At 42.7% G+C, this 14353-nt stretch overlaps 1 protein-coding gene across 1 annotated transcript in view; it reads right to left on the bottom strand.

Moving 5' to 3' along the window:
• Positions 1-244: 244 nt before the first annotated feature.
• LOC147707469 (uncharacterized) overlaps positions 245-14353 on the bottom strand; it is a 385267-nt gene continuing 371158 nt past the window's right edge. Inside the window, exons 26-28 of the mRNA XM_086925650.1 lie at positions 8789-8968; positions 382-448; positions 245-303 (exon numbers count right to left, since the gene is read on the bottom strand). Of these exons, the coding sequence (XP_086781776.1) occupies positions 245-303; positions 382-448; positions 8789-8968 (306 nt within the window). The remainder of the gene's footprint in view (positions 304-381; positions 449-8788; positions 8969-14353) is intronic.

The following is a 14353-nucleotide window of genomic DNA, read 5'->3' as shown; positions in this document are numbered from 1 at the left end:
CCTGTAGTAGTTTCTTTAGTCAGACTACAGTTTATTATCAATGTATTTAAAGACTGTACCTGCTGCACAGGACACTTCTCGGTGACAGTGCGGAAATTAATGTTAGCGTTCCCAAAAATCTACTAATGAGCTGTGAAAACATGCACATTGCAAATAACTAGTGTTTGTACCTAGACAAAATATTTCATTTGCAAAATAGTTTTGCTTGTACGCCTTCTCTTGCGTGAATCTCCAAATATTAAGCCTATTTAAGAGCAATATCATTCATTGCAATAAATGCATGTGATTTACAAGTGAGACGTCCTGCAGTCATGGCCACAAAACAGTAAACATATGCAAAAATAACACCGTTTGCTTATTTACACTTCACTGTGCACTTACCTTCGAAAATCCTGAGAACCTCCTGTTTGATGTACTTCTTTATCTCTTCAAAGGGAGCAGCACTGATCTGCAAGGGAAGCGGGACCTGCTTATGTTAATATTTCAAGGTTCCACAGTATGCATTCACAACGCTGTGTATCCGTCACTGAGCACGGAGTGCCCAAGGCTTCTGAACTTTTAATTTCCACACATCACAGAAAACTGAGACATCAATGATATTTTGTAAAAGTTACATCTTTTGCAGGCAAACATTTACCCAAAGCAAAACGCAGTGTGCACAATATTCTTGGTGTAGTAGGTGCGCATTTCAGTAGTAACCCCCTCCCATCTAACGAAGGTCGAAAACAGACAGTAGAAATGGTGCTGGAACAATTTTCACAGTGTGTATGCTGCTATCAATGTTGTGTCACGGAAGTCACAGCATTTGAGAACAAGCAATGGAAAAACCTGTAGGTCTCTCCTATGCAACAGCTATTGGCTTTGGCAATGTGTTTTAGCCGTGTTGTACACCAGCGAGACTGCTGTTCAGCATGGCTATAAGTAAGTGTGGTGGGGTGGAGTGGAGTAGAGTGGAGTGGAGCAGATTCAAGTGGTGTGGATTAGCGGGTGTGGATCGGAGTGAGGTATATTGGAGTAGAATGGAGTGGGGCAGATTGGGGTAGAATGTAGTGGGGTAGATTGGGGTTGAGTGTAGTGGAGTAGAGTGGAGTAGATTGGAGCTGGGTTGGTTAGCACAGAGTGGGGTAGATTGGAGTAGATTTGAGTGGGGTAGAGTGGGGTAGGATGAAGTGGGGTAGATTGGAGTGGTGGTAGGTTAGTGTAGAGTGGGTTAAATTAGAGTCGGTTAGAATGAAGTAGATTAGAATGGAGTACATTGGCGTAGAGTAGGGTTGAGTGGCGAGAAGTGGGATAGAGTGGGAAAGAGTGGTGTAGATTGGGAAGGGGAAGACTGGGATAGATTCGAGTGGAGTGGGGTAAACTAAGAAGGATTGGAGTAGCAGGCGGATGACCTGACTAGACTGTAATGTAGTGAGTTAGATTGGGGTAGATTTCTGCTTAGTGGGCTAGATTGTCGTAGATTGGGGTAGATTGGGGTGGAGTGGTGTAGGGGTGGACTGGAGTAGAGTAGCCTGGAGTGGGGTAGAGTGAAGTGGAGGGGAGTGGGGTAAGTGGAGTGGGTAGAATTGAGTGGAGTGGATATATTGGAGTGGGGTTTATTGTACTGAGATAGGCTGGACAATATTGGAGTGGGGTAGCTTGAGGTAAAATGGACTGGGGCAGATTGGGGTGGAGTAGAGTAGGGTAGATTGGTGTAAAGTAGAGTGGGGTAGATTGGAGTGGATTTGGGTAGATTGGTAAATTGGAGTGGGGTAGATTTGATTTGGTAGATTGGGTAGATTGGGGTAGGTTGTAGTGAAGTTTGGTTCATTGGAGTGGGGTAGGGAAGGGAAGACTGGAGTGGGGTGGGGTAGATTGGTGTGAAGTGGGGTCGAATCAAGTGGACTGAGGTGGAGTGGAAGAGTGTAGATTGGATTTGGGTAGACTGCGGTATATTTGAGTGGGGTAGATTGGGATAGAGTGAATGGGGTAGGTTGGAATAGGGTTGATTGTTGTAGAGTGGGGGTGATTGGAGTGGGGTGGACAGGGCTAGATTGGAGTGGGGTAGATTGAGTGGGGAGAACTGTAGTAGAGTTGAGTGGGGCAAATTGTGATAGAGTGGAGTGGAGGTGATTGAGTTGGGTGGAAGATGGGGTAGATTGCGGTGGTGTATAATGTAGTAGATTGAAGTGGGGTAAAGTGGGGCAGATTGGAGTGGGGTAGAGTGGGTTAAAGTGGAGTGGGGTACATTGGGTGTGGTAGATTGGAGTGGAGTGTGGTACATTGGAGTGGAGTGGGGTAGATTGGGGGTGGAGTCGATTGGAGTGGAGTGGGGCAGATTGGAGTTGGAGTGGACTGGGGCAGAGTGGGTGGATTGGTGTAGAGTGGGGTGAAGTGAGGTAGACTCTGGCGGGGTGGGGTACAATGGGGCACATTGGAGTGGAGTGCAGTAGATTTGAGTGTTGTAGGGTGGGGTGGGGTGGGGTGGGGTGCAGTGGGGTAGAGTGTAGTGCAGTAGATTTGAGTGTAGTGAGGTGGGTGTAGTGGGATAGACTGGAGTGGGTAGATTGGTGTATACTGGTGTATATTGGAGGGGGCAGATTGGGTAGAGTGGAGTTGGAAAGATGGGGTAGAGTCAGGTAGATCGAGGTAGAGTCGGGCAGACTGGAGTGGGGTAGATTGGGGTATAGTGGGGAAGATTAGAATAGATGGTAGTAGCATGGGGTAGAATGGAGTTGAGTGGTGTAGATTTGAGGTGAGTGAGGTAGATTTGAGTTGAGTGGGGTAGATTGGATTGGGGTGGAGTGGGGTACATTAGGGTAGATTGGACTGGAGTGGAATGGGGTATATTAGAGTCAAGTGGGGAAGATTGGGTGCAGTGGAATAGATTGTGGTGGACTGGATTGGGTTGGAGTGAGTTGGCGTGGGGTGGAATGGAGTGGGTGGATTGCGGTAGAGTGAGGTAGATTGAAGTGGAGTGGGGTAGATTGGGGTCGATTGGAGTAAAGTGGAGTGGGGAAGCTGCTTCAAGAGTCCATGGCACACATGCAGTCACATTGACTGCTTTAATAGTCCATGCCATTTATTTCTTAAAAAGAAGTACTGACGACAGGTAAAACAAACTCAAAGGAAGAAAAATTCCAGTCAGAGAGTACCCTGAATCACAGGGCAGGTAGTGGATGGACACAAATGAAACAAAATCAACTGTTACTTGGTCCGTGCTCTGGAGAAATAAAATGAAGTGACCAGAGGCATATGGTGGCCAATTAGGAGGCATCTAAAAAGACTGGCAATCAAGTCAGCAAATGGTAAGTAGTGAGGGGCTCCAAGCTCTTGACTGTTTACAAAACTCTTTGCAGGAACAGTGCATTTGCTCTGTTATGCAAGGCCTAAAAATCAAAGCAGTACATAAGATATGAGCAAAGTAAATAAGTCACTTCGATTCAGTAGGAGAACAATGGGGTTTTGTATGTGTTCAGTGGTGCATTTTGAAGCTCTTTGGCCCAAATATATGAGTAAAGAATGGGGATGTAAGGTACTGCTATGCACAGAGCAGACATTTTGCATTGAAATGTCTCCTTGATATTGCCCTTAACTTTGCATCAGGCATGCAGCATTACTGCTAAATTTATAGGGTACACAAGCAATAACTTATGGAAATTTATTTTCTGAGCATTTCTTTTGCACAAATAAAGCGTCTTGGTTTGTTTGATCCAGGTTAAAATAATGTATCTAACCCAATTTAGAATTAGGATCAACAATATGCCTTTGTGTTTTTGCTCTTGACTTGCTGCTGATATATTTTGAAACATTTGTATCGGCCCATGCTCTAGACAAAACATGCACGCAGCTGCGGCTAGCTGCAATTCTGCCGCCTCTAATATTGCACTGCACGCATGATTTGAACACTTGGAGAAAATAAATTTCCAGAGAGAGAGAACTTAGGCAGATCCCAATGTGATTCACCTCTGCTGATCTTGGAGGTATGGGGTTACCCAGTCAAGCCTAAGAGACCTTATATATTATATAACCCAGTTCCTAGCTAGGGAGGGTGGCATACAAGGCACTATAGGACCTGTTCCCACTATCCTTATAAAATGATTTCTCCTTATGTGTTTTATGGAATTGTAAAAATGCTGATCGTATTATTTTTAATCATATGCCTGCTTATGTTAGCAAAAATAGTGCATCTTAGAGCACGTCGTTAAAATAAACATTTTAAACTTTATTGTGTTTCTTTTTACCCATGTTGTGGACTGGTATGAGAATAACAAACAAAAGAGTGTTCTTGATTTCTACCATTACTGAGTGTATCCTAAAGTCACATGTTCTGGTTTGTCTAATCATTGTTTTTTTAGCTATAGGACGAAGAGCTAATTAGGCACTGATGCTAGTCGGTTAGGGGTTCTAGGTACTTAGGTGAGTTTTTTGGTCCACAAAAATTCACTGAGGTCCTGGGTCTCTGTGCTCGTGTGTATGAGCAGAATCCCTGCAACGGTTTTTTTGCAAGTGTTTTCATTTTGCTGTGTGTTAGGAAAACCTTTGGCAATCTCCAGCCTTTTTCTTTCACACTCTGAAGCAGATCGATAATCACTTGGTTGCAAGAATTCACCCTCTTGCAGTAAGAGAAGAGGAAGTACACAACAATTTCCATGTTAAAAAAAGAATATGGAACACTTTATAAGAAGACATTGCCTGATGTTTGATATCTGTCTAGGAATGCACAACAAACCCTACACAATAAACACAAACTTGAAAGCCCTGTTTTTCTCTGTTCATGCGAGCACCTCCTGCACCCGTGGTTCCAGTGTCCCGGCTCACTAGCGCTATACAGAGCAGGACCGTGCAGTGCACACTGAGCAGCATTGCCCCATCCGACTCACAAAGGGAAAGCATAATGGGCCAGAGTTGATGATGCACAGGATTTCAGAAGTAAGACCAGTGGTAATGGAGACAATGATGACATGAATTAGCAGACAAGTGCCCCTTGCTCCCTCATGTGAAGGCGTTTATTGCATACAGTACTGTGACTGCAGACTGTAAGAAAGTTTAGCTCATATTCTAAGCATAGAAAACCTTTTCTATTGCACATAAGAAAAATGTGGAATGCACATCAATAATAGCGGGACATTTCTGCACACACAGGCATAAATCGTTCATAAGAAGTTCCTGGCATCCTGGCGAGAGACATTCACAAATATTGAAATGTGTGTTCAATTGTAATAAAGGGACAACAGAGAGATAAAGTGCACTAAAAGCAATCACTAGCACAGTAATGAAGACTCACTCACACCTATAACTTGGTTTAAGTGAGAATACACTATGTATGGAGGTTTTCTCATCAAGAAAGCTCCGGCACATACTATCAAGTTCATTCAAAAGGGAAACTTGAAAATAGCAAAACCTATAAGGACAACAATGTATCTAAAGTGGCCCCTTAGTAACTGATTCATCCAGGTTTCTCAGAAAATCCCTTAGGGTACGGTAGCCTGGAGGGGGCTAGTGCCTATTTTTGCCATGAACCAGTTGTAAGAGATAAGGAAAGTTGTTATCATGGGTACAGATGTACAAAGCCATTTGTGGTGTGCAAGTCCTGCAATTTGTAAAATCACACGGTTTGCAACTGCAAAATGGCTTTTTGGTTTGTATGAATCCCATACAGAATCCCAATCAGGAAGGGGAGTGAAAGGGCGTCCATGCCAAATCGTGATACAGAATGGCATTTATCAGTGGTTTGCAAATTGAATTCCAGTTGAAAATCATTAATGAGTTACGAGCATCTCCAATGGGGGGTTAACTGATTTGAAATGGGGAAGGTGTTTATTTGGGACACTTTCTATTTTGTGAATTTTAGAAATGTCGGTTCTCTAGTTTGCAGAGGTAGGTACCTTTGTCCAAATATGTACCCTTGCTTCTTGTCAGTGAAAGGGGATGCACACTTTAGATTAAGACTGCACACCGCCTTGGTAGCTTGTCACGAGCAGACACACTTATCCCAAAGACAATGTGTAAATTATTTGTACTCAAAACACACAGTAATACAGTGATACCACCACAAATGGACACTACACCAGTCTAGAAAAATAAAGTATCTTTATCTAAACCGAACAAGACCAAAACGAAAAAAAGCCAACATACATGTAATAAGAATTTGACTTTAAAAAGGTTTCAAACAACTTGGCCATAGAAAACTATGGATGCGTGATTTCCCTCAAAGTTCTTATAATTGTGACAAAATTCACGAGGCCAAACAGCCGCAGAGATGAGAAGCATTGAAAAACAAAGATGCGTCAGTCCCTAAGACCATGGGTAGGTGTTGCGACAGTTCTGCTGCACACAGGAGAAGTGATCCGTAACATCCGGTCTGTAGGGGGAAGTTATGCGTCGATTCAGAGACGGCTCTTGTCCGCGGGTGGTGCGTCGGGAAAACTTGCCACACAGGTGCGATGTGTGGAAATCCAGGATCCATCGGCGATCGATGTAGCGGCGTTGAGCGGCGCTGCGGCGGTTTCTTTAGCCGTGATACTTCAATGTGTCAGTTCTTCCAGTGGTGACAGGCACTACATCGGTTTCAGTAGTGGCACATCGAGGCATGGAGATTGTTCTTGCACAGCAGTGCTGAGTCTGGAAAACAGCCGCAAGAAGAGTGATCTGTCAATTTACGCAGTCCTTCAGGTTTCTTCCAGCTCCCAGCAGCTAGCACAACCTCCAGAGTCCCAGAACTGGAACAGGCACCTCCTGGCAGGTCAGACCTTCCAGCAGAAGAGTTCAGGGGTGCTATGGCTGAAGTATTTGTGGGCCTGAGACTTCAGAATAGGAGGCCAGCACCGCACAGGAACTTGGAAATCTTCTTCAAGCAGGATCAATCAATCAATCAATCAGGAGTTTGTTAAAGCGCAACTACTCACCCGTAAGGGTCTCAAGGCGCTAGGTGTGGGGGCAAAGCAAAGTTCCAGTCTTTGTTCTCTTTTTGGGTGAAACAGCAACTGCAGGCCACCCCACACAGCACACAGCAATGAGCAGTGCTCCTCTTCACAGCTCTTCAGCTTTTCTCCTTGGCAGAGGTTCCTCTTGATTCCAGAAGTAGTCTAAAGTTCTGGGGTTTTAGGTCTAATACTTATACTCCAAAATGTCTCTGTTCTCTTTGTGCAAGGGTCTCTGAGCATAGTCCAAACCATTTCTGTCCTCACTGGTGCACTCTGACCGCAGGGGGTGGAGACAGCATTATGCAAGGGAGACAGGCCCTATTAAGGTGCAAGGAAATCTCCACCCACTACTCTAAATGCAACCACGCTCCATCCAGCTAAGCTCTGAGTCATCCAGGAAGGCCAGGCACACCTCAATCCCCCAGTGGCTGTCTACAGTGAATGCACATCCCCAGCTCCTGTCAATCCCAAACCAGACAGTCAATGCACAAACAGGCAGAGGCACACAGAATGGTTAAACAAGAAAATGCCCACTTTCTAAAAGTGGCATTTTCAAACACACAATTTAAAAATCATCTTTACAAAAAGATGTCTTATTAAATTGTGAGTGCAGAGAGCTTAAACTTTATTTCTCCATCTTGTCCCAGTGGGAAGTTATACTTGTTGGAAGTATAGATGTTACAAAGCATTTCCCATTCTATCCTATGGGGCAAGATAGCCTTTCAATAGTGAAAAACTAAAGTGGGTGAATTTTACTATCAGGACATCTCCTACCTGTCACATACACTGCACCCTGCCCAGGGGGTACCTTGGGCCTACCTCAGGGGTGCCTTACATGTAAGAAAAAAGAAGTTTGGCAATCGGGTGCACTTGCCAAGTCAACATGGCAGTTAACAAACCGCGCAAAGACACTCCAGTGGCTGGTTTGAGATACCTTTTCAGGGCTATTAATGTGGGTGGCGCAATCAATGCTGCAAGCCCACTAGTAGTATTTGATTTACAGGCCATGGCACACTCAGTGCAATTTACTAGGGGCTTACCAATAAATCAAATACGCCAATCATGGATAAACAATCATGATAACAATTTTACACAGAGGACATATGCACTTTAGCACTGATCAGCAGTGGTAAAGAACCCAGAATCCTAAACAATGGGTCAGGAAAAAATAGGAGGAAGAACAAAATGTTTGGGGATAACCCTGCAAAAAAGGGCCTAGTCCTACAGTGATTGATGTTGTTTGATGTTGTGTGGAGTAGACAGTGGCCCAGGATATCACAAGCTCCTCCCCCTGACTGAAGTTTTTTAAGCCTCAGCAGTTCCTTTAAGGAACACTGGCTGCTTAAAGAACATTTCCCATTTGGGAAATCAAACACTATGATGGTGATCTGTTATTCTTTGCAGGCAACCTTTATTGTTTTTGAAGCCAATCACAGATGTTGGAAATAGTGACCTGCCTACCTAATATTCAGTAGGCAAGTTGTAACGTGCCCCCCTGCAACTGAAGATTTTACAATGCGACATATGAGTATGAGTCAACCACTTTTGCAACCTGCCTCTTAGTACATCTGGTTCATAATTCTGACAACCACTAAACATGAATTATCTATTCCTCATTAAGGTCAAACTGTTGTATGTATCTTTTCATATGCTGGAAGATGTTGTGAATTTGCAAAAGGGGTGTTTTAAAAGAAGCCATTTAAAACACTTTCATCCCCATTCAAAACAGTAGCACACGCATTAAAGAGCAACAGAACAAAGCAGACATGACCAAAACAATTCAGTGCACAATGTGAAAGCAGGCAAGCACATTAACAAGCCAAGTAAGAATAAACAGTGAAGATCACAATGTGAAATCTGACCGCACAGTGTGATTTACTTACCACAGGGCCAGGAGGCCCTGGTGGGCCTGGGCGGCCATCATATCCAGGTATTCCTTGATAGCCTTTTTCTCCTGGGGGTCCGTGTGGCCCCACTGGTCCTACTTCTCCCTTATCCCCGAAAGGACCAGGCTTTCCTCGTTCACCTTGAAGACCTCTGTCTCCTGGTATACCTGGATCCCCCTGTAAAAATATTTAGGATAAGTGTAAACAAGGTTGTGGTGAGCTGTCTTCATCAAACAAACTACACATCACACTCATGACATGGCCAACCTAGTAAACCCCTTCTCACCATTAAGGATTCTGAATTACATGCTAGGACTTTTTAGCACTTTCATGTTCATATTGAAATTCAAAATATGGCTATCTACAACTCACAGTACACTTCTATCTAAATCCCTTACATCATAGGCTTCGTCCTTGTGATGCTTTTCATTTCTCCCATTTTGTTTCTGAGATAATGTAAGTCAAAGCCCATATGATCACACAATGTGAATTAACTTAATTTTCAGCTGTAAATCAGCAACAGAATTTAATGGATTCTTGCTGCAACAGTCAATATGATGACTGGGCACAGTCTGCGTGGGCTATTCAGCAGTCTGTGGTTTTTCAAGAACAACTGTATTGGGAGGTGTGGTAAACTTGTAAGATGTTGGAGAGAAATTGTTAGAACAGGATAATGTAACTTCACATGCATTGGTGATATCCACCATAACTGTATTATGGAAGGTGAGCTTTGTGGGCCAAATATTCGAAACTGACAAATATCATAATTTGCAATTATGACTTCTGCTTTAAGTAGACAGAGTTAAGAGAGGCAATATTTCCACTTTTAAAACTCATTCAGGGAGTGTAGGTAATCAACATGTAACATTTCCACTGATTTTGACATTGATTTAATTTTCTTTATAAATGGCAACCATTTTACACTTGGGGTTTTAACCCTTATGTAGCTATGGAAATGTTTTGTATACATTTATAGCTGACTCACTGATGTGGTAAATTTGATATTTTAATTTAAGAAATTGATTGTTACTTCCATTAAACATGTGTTGTAGAAATGGGATTGCTGGTTGGTTGAGATATGCACCCAGGCCAGGCAGGAACCAGCACCCTAGTCAGGGTACGCTGGATAAACACTAAAAGATAACCTGTCCTCACCCTCTGGTACCTTGGCACAGAACAGTCATGCTTATCTAAAGAGGCAATGTGTAAAGTGTTTGTGCAACACACAAACACAGTAACACAATGAATATACTTCAAAAATACTCCACACAAGTTTAGAAAAATAGATTATTATATTCTGAACAAAAAAAGACCAAAACTACAAAAATCCAATAAGTAAAAGTTAAAATATAAATTTTTAAAGAATAAAAAAAGTATTAGTGCTTTGAAGCAACAATCACCGATGGGATTTATATGATTGTGCCAGACTGGGAACAAGTTCAGGTCGACTGCAAGGGAGCACAGGGCATCTACAGGGACCCACTTGGGCCTGCTGAACACAGTACATTGAATACTGGGGAGCTGTCTATATGATGATGCTTTGCGAGGTTTTGCGGCACAGGTGCAGAGGTAGAGACTTTGATATCCCTGAATCTGAAGGAACAAGCGGCAAGCCAGCAAGCCTTTGGAGCACACTTAGAGAAAAGAAGCAGAGTCCAGCCTCCTTCAGCAAAGTCATAGAGCAGCAGGCCAACACAAAGAAAAGAAGGCCTGTCAGTTCAGCAGTCCAGTTGAGTCCTTTAAGAATCACAGCAGTTCTTCTGGCAGAGCTTCATGTACAAGCCCAGCACTGTCTGATTTTAGAGGGGGTCAGAGACCAAGTACTTATACCGAAAAGTGTCTTCGATGTGGGGGGTGACTTCAAAGCAGTCTTTTGAAGTGCACAAGGATTCCTTTCAACCGAGTCCTGTCTGCCAGACTATCTGGGTGGGGGAGATAATCGCTCAAGTATGCACTTTTAAAGAATAAAAAGAGTTCTAGTGCTTAGAAGCAATAAGCGCCAAAGGGGGTTATTGATTGCGCCAGACTGGGACAAAGTCACAAGTTCGGATTGACTACAATGGAGCACATGGCATCTACAGGGACCCACTTGGGACTGCTGAACACAGTACCTTGAATACTGGGGCGCAGTCTACGTGACGAAGCTTTGTGGGGTTTTGCGTCATCCAAAGTCTGCTCCAATTATCTGTCAGCTCTGTGGCGAGGCTTTGCAAGGCTGTGCATTGTCCTGCATCAGCTCAGAGAGGATGTGTGGTGAGGAGCCGTCAACTGTGCAGTAATGCTTTGTGGAGCTTTGCATCGGTTCCATTGATGCAAGTATCTGGGTTCACTTAAATCAAACCAGGCACAGGAGCAGAGGTAGAGACTTTGATGGGCCTGAATCTCAAACAAGCAGCAAGTCAGAAAGCCCTTGGAGCACACTTGGAGAAAAGAAGGCAAAGTCCAGTACTCCTTCAGAAAAGTCAGAGAGCAGTAGGCCAACAAAAAGAAAAGCAGGCCTTCCAGTTCAGCAGTCCAGTTGAGTCCTTTTAGCATCAAAGCAGTTCTTCAGACAGAGCTTCGGTTACAAGCCAAGCAGTGTCTGATTTTAGGGGGGTCAGAGACCTACTATTTATAACCAAAAGTATCTTCGATGTGGGGGGTGACTTCAAAGCAGTCTTTTGAAGTGCACAAGGATCCCTTTCAACCCCGTCCTATCTGCCAGACTATCTGTGGGGGGGGGGGGAGGCAATTGGTACTTTTTGTGGGGACAGGACACAGCCTATTCAAATAAAGTGTTAGCCCCTCCCTTTAATCCTGCCCAGGCAAGGCCATCAGAAAGCAGATGTATGTAGATGTAGACCAATCCTTCTTGTATTGTGGCTGCCTAGAGGGAATGCACAAAGTGTAGCTGCCACCCTTCCCAAACATATATTGGAGACATGTGTCTTGCAGTTCTGAGTGTGTTTATGGAAGAGAGTGTATGTGTGAATGTGTGTGTATGTGTGAATGTGTGGGTATGTATGAGTGAAGGTCAAGGGGCATGAGAAATCACTTCCACTACCCCTCACAATTTCATGAATTGACACCCATGACCTTAGGAGTGACATATGTAATAAAAGGGGAGTTAAAGGTTTGGCAGGTAGTTTTCAGTGCCAAGTCGAAGTGGCAGTAAACTGCACACACAGGCACTGCAGTGGCAGGCCTGAGACAGGTTTGAAAGGCCACGTTTGCGGGTGGCACAATCAGTGCTTTAGCCCACTAGTAGCATTTGAAGTACAGGACATGGGTGAATTGGTATACCACTTTAAAAGGTAATTACCAGTACAACAAATATGGCAATCAGGTATACACCATGTTTATGGGAGAAGCACAGGCACTTTAGCACTGGCTAGCAATGGTAAAGTGCTCAAAGTCCTAAGTCCATCAAAAAGATTCAGCAAAATCAAGAGGAAAAAGGCAAGAAGTCTGTGCAAACACCACCTTAAGGATGACAGGTGTAACAGACATACAGCCTAGTAAACCGACGTGTGCTGTGTAAGCAAATGCTAAAATGTAGCAGGGAAACATCTCCTTCAAGGTTACATTTTAGATTTGACCATTGTGCAGCAGTGGCACTTTGTGCATACATCACTTGAGACACATCGTGGGCAAAAGATGGAAATCTAGCCACCAAAACAAAATTGTTTTACAATATTAAGGCAACAAATGGAGTCCGTGGCTGTCCAGCATACCATACAGCAACAGAAGTTAAAATACCTAATCTCGAGGAAAAATATATGAAAACCTTCACCAAAAAGAAATGATGATGATATAAAAACATTAATAATGATGATACTATTGTTATTATTATGACCAGCAGTAAAAGTAGGTTTAATAATATTAATCATAATAAATATTAAAGCAGCAACAGTAATATAAATAACAATATATTGTCAAAAACACATTGATTTTGAGGTGATGTTTATTAACCGCACTTTGTTATATTTTACTGCATTTACTTTAGCATTTCTCTCTTATTTGCTTTTGCATTCTCATTTCTCATTCATGCTTCTTCTGCTCTTTTCCTGCCAGATTATCGCAGACACAGGTTTTTAAATTCCAGAAGGAAATGAATGCATCAAGCCTTCTTTTAGGAGAAAACTTGGAAGTAGAATTAAAATGAATTTGAAAAAAAAACTGGGGAAGGAATGCAACAGCACTGTAAAAATGTGGGGCAAACATCAGACTCGCCTATGGCAACCATGTATTTTTCATGACTAAGTTTGCTCCAAGCCTCGATTTCAGGGTCCCTAGTTTTTCACTTGAATATTGAGTTTTAAATACCAAACTACGAAAATATTGTGAGGAAAATATCAACTGCCAACATATCAAGAGGTTAAGTAGGTATGCAATTATAGGTTCACTATATTTAATTTCACATGTATGTACCTCGACAATTTATATATATCTTCAAGTTGTCTAGATTTGGAGTTACGTATTGTAAATCTACACTTACCTATGTGTACTTACCTTCATAATATTTTGGTAGTCGATATTCTGAACACATTATTTGTATAGTTCCATATTTTTATACTCAAAATCTTGACATACAACAGGGTCCCATTACAAATCCAAGCATTTACGCTCTTCAAATCCAAGTTAGCTCGCGCAGACACTTGTGGGATGGGCAATATTTTTCTCACATTAACTTTTTTATCAAAATTACATCAGCAAGGGCATCAACAGCGATATGTGCATGTCCTTACCATTGTGTCAAGTATCCAGTGGCACACACCCAGCACGAGCTAATTTTACAAGTCAGTTCAAGAATCTTTAGACGGTGGTCACTGTTTCCTTGCAGCACTCGTGATGCTGTTTTCTTCTTATTTACCACTTGCCTTTCATTGCCAGTTTGACGGCCAGTCAAATATCTTTGGTCTTTAAGCCTGCATCTGCCTCTGGGCACCTGTCCCCTCCCAAGTAGCATTGTGAGGCGTCTGCTATCATTCCAGGGCCACGTGCCCATTCAGGTAGAAACTGACGAGTAACTTCCTCTTATTTAGACTAGCCAATCCCATTCCAGTCCCAAATTAGAACCACTGCATTCTTATAGCCGTTCACAGATTGTATACTCTTCTTCAAAGTGGGTATAGTCACACCTATTTCCTTGGGGTAAGGCTTCTTATCTTTGGTTATATTGACCAACTTTCAATGAATGAAATCAAGGTATTTGAAAAGCTAGAACCAGGTATATTAACATAATCTGAGATGTAGCCAATTTGTCCTCTCCTTGAAGCAAAAACTAAGGAATCTAAAGCCTTATCTATTTAAAATACTTCTAGGGGTCTTAGACACGTTTTAAATCACACATGTGGAAATTCTCTTTCAACACACTATGCAATGCCACTTTGACGTCAACATCATGGGTATACAGCTAATAGGTGACACATGCGTTTAACGATATATGCGAGAACATGAGTAAGATTATTAAAAAACGAGGCATGTGTGCATATTTACTTCACAATTTTTGTCAATTTAAATAAATGTTATTTATAGGCTTGCAATTGCGTTAGGGAAAACCATTCTTCACACATTAGCACT

This window comes from Lissotriton vulgaris, chromosome 6 (genome assembly GCF_964263255.1).
Source record: "Lissotriton vulgaris chromosome 6, aLisVul1.2, whole genome shotgun sequence".
Lineage (NCBI taxonomy): Eukaryota > Metazoa > Chordata > Amphibia > Caudata > Salamandridae > Lissotriton > Lissotriton vulgaris.
Note: the sequence above shows the minus strand (reverse complement) of the source record. Positions and strands in the feature narration are given on the sequence as shown.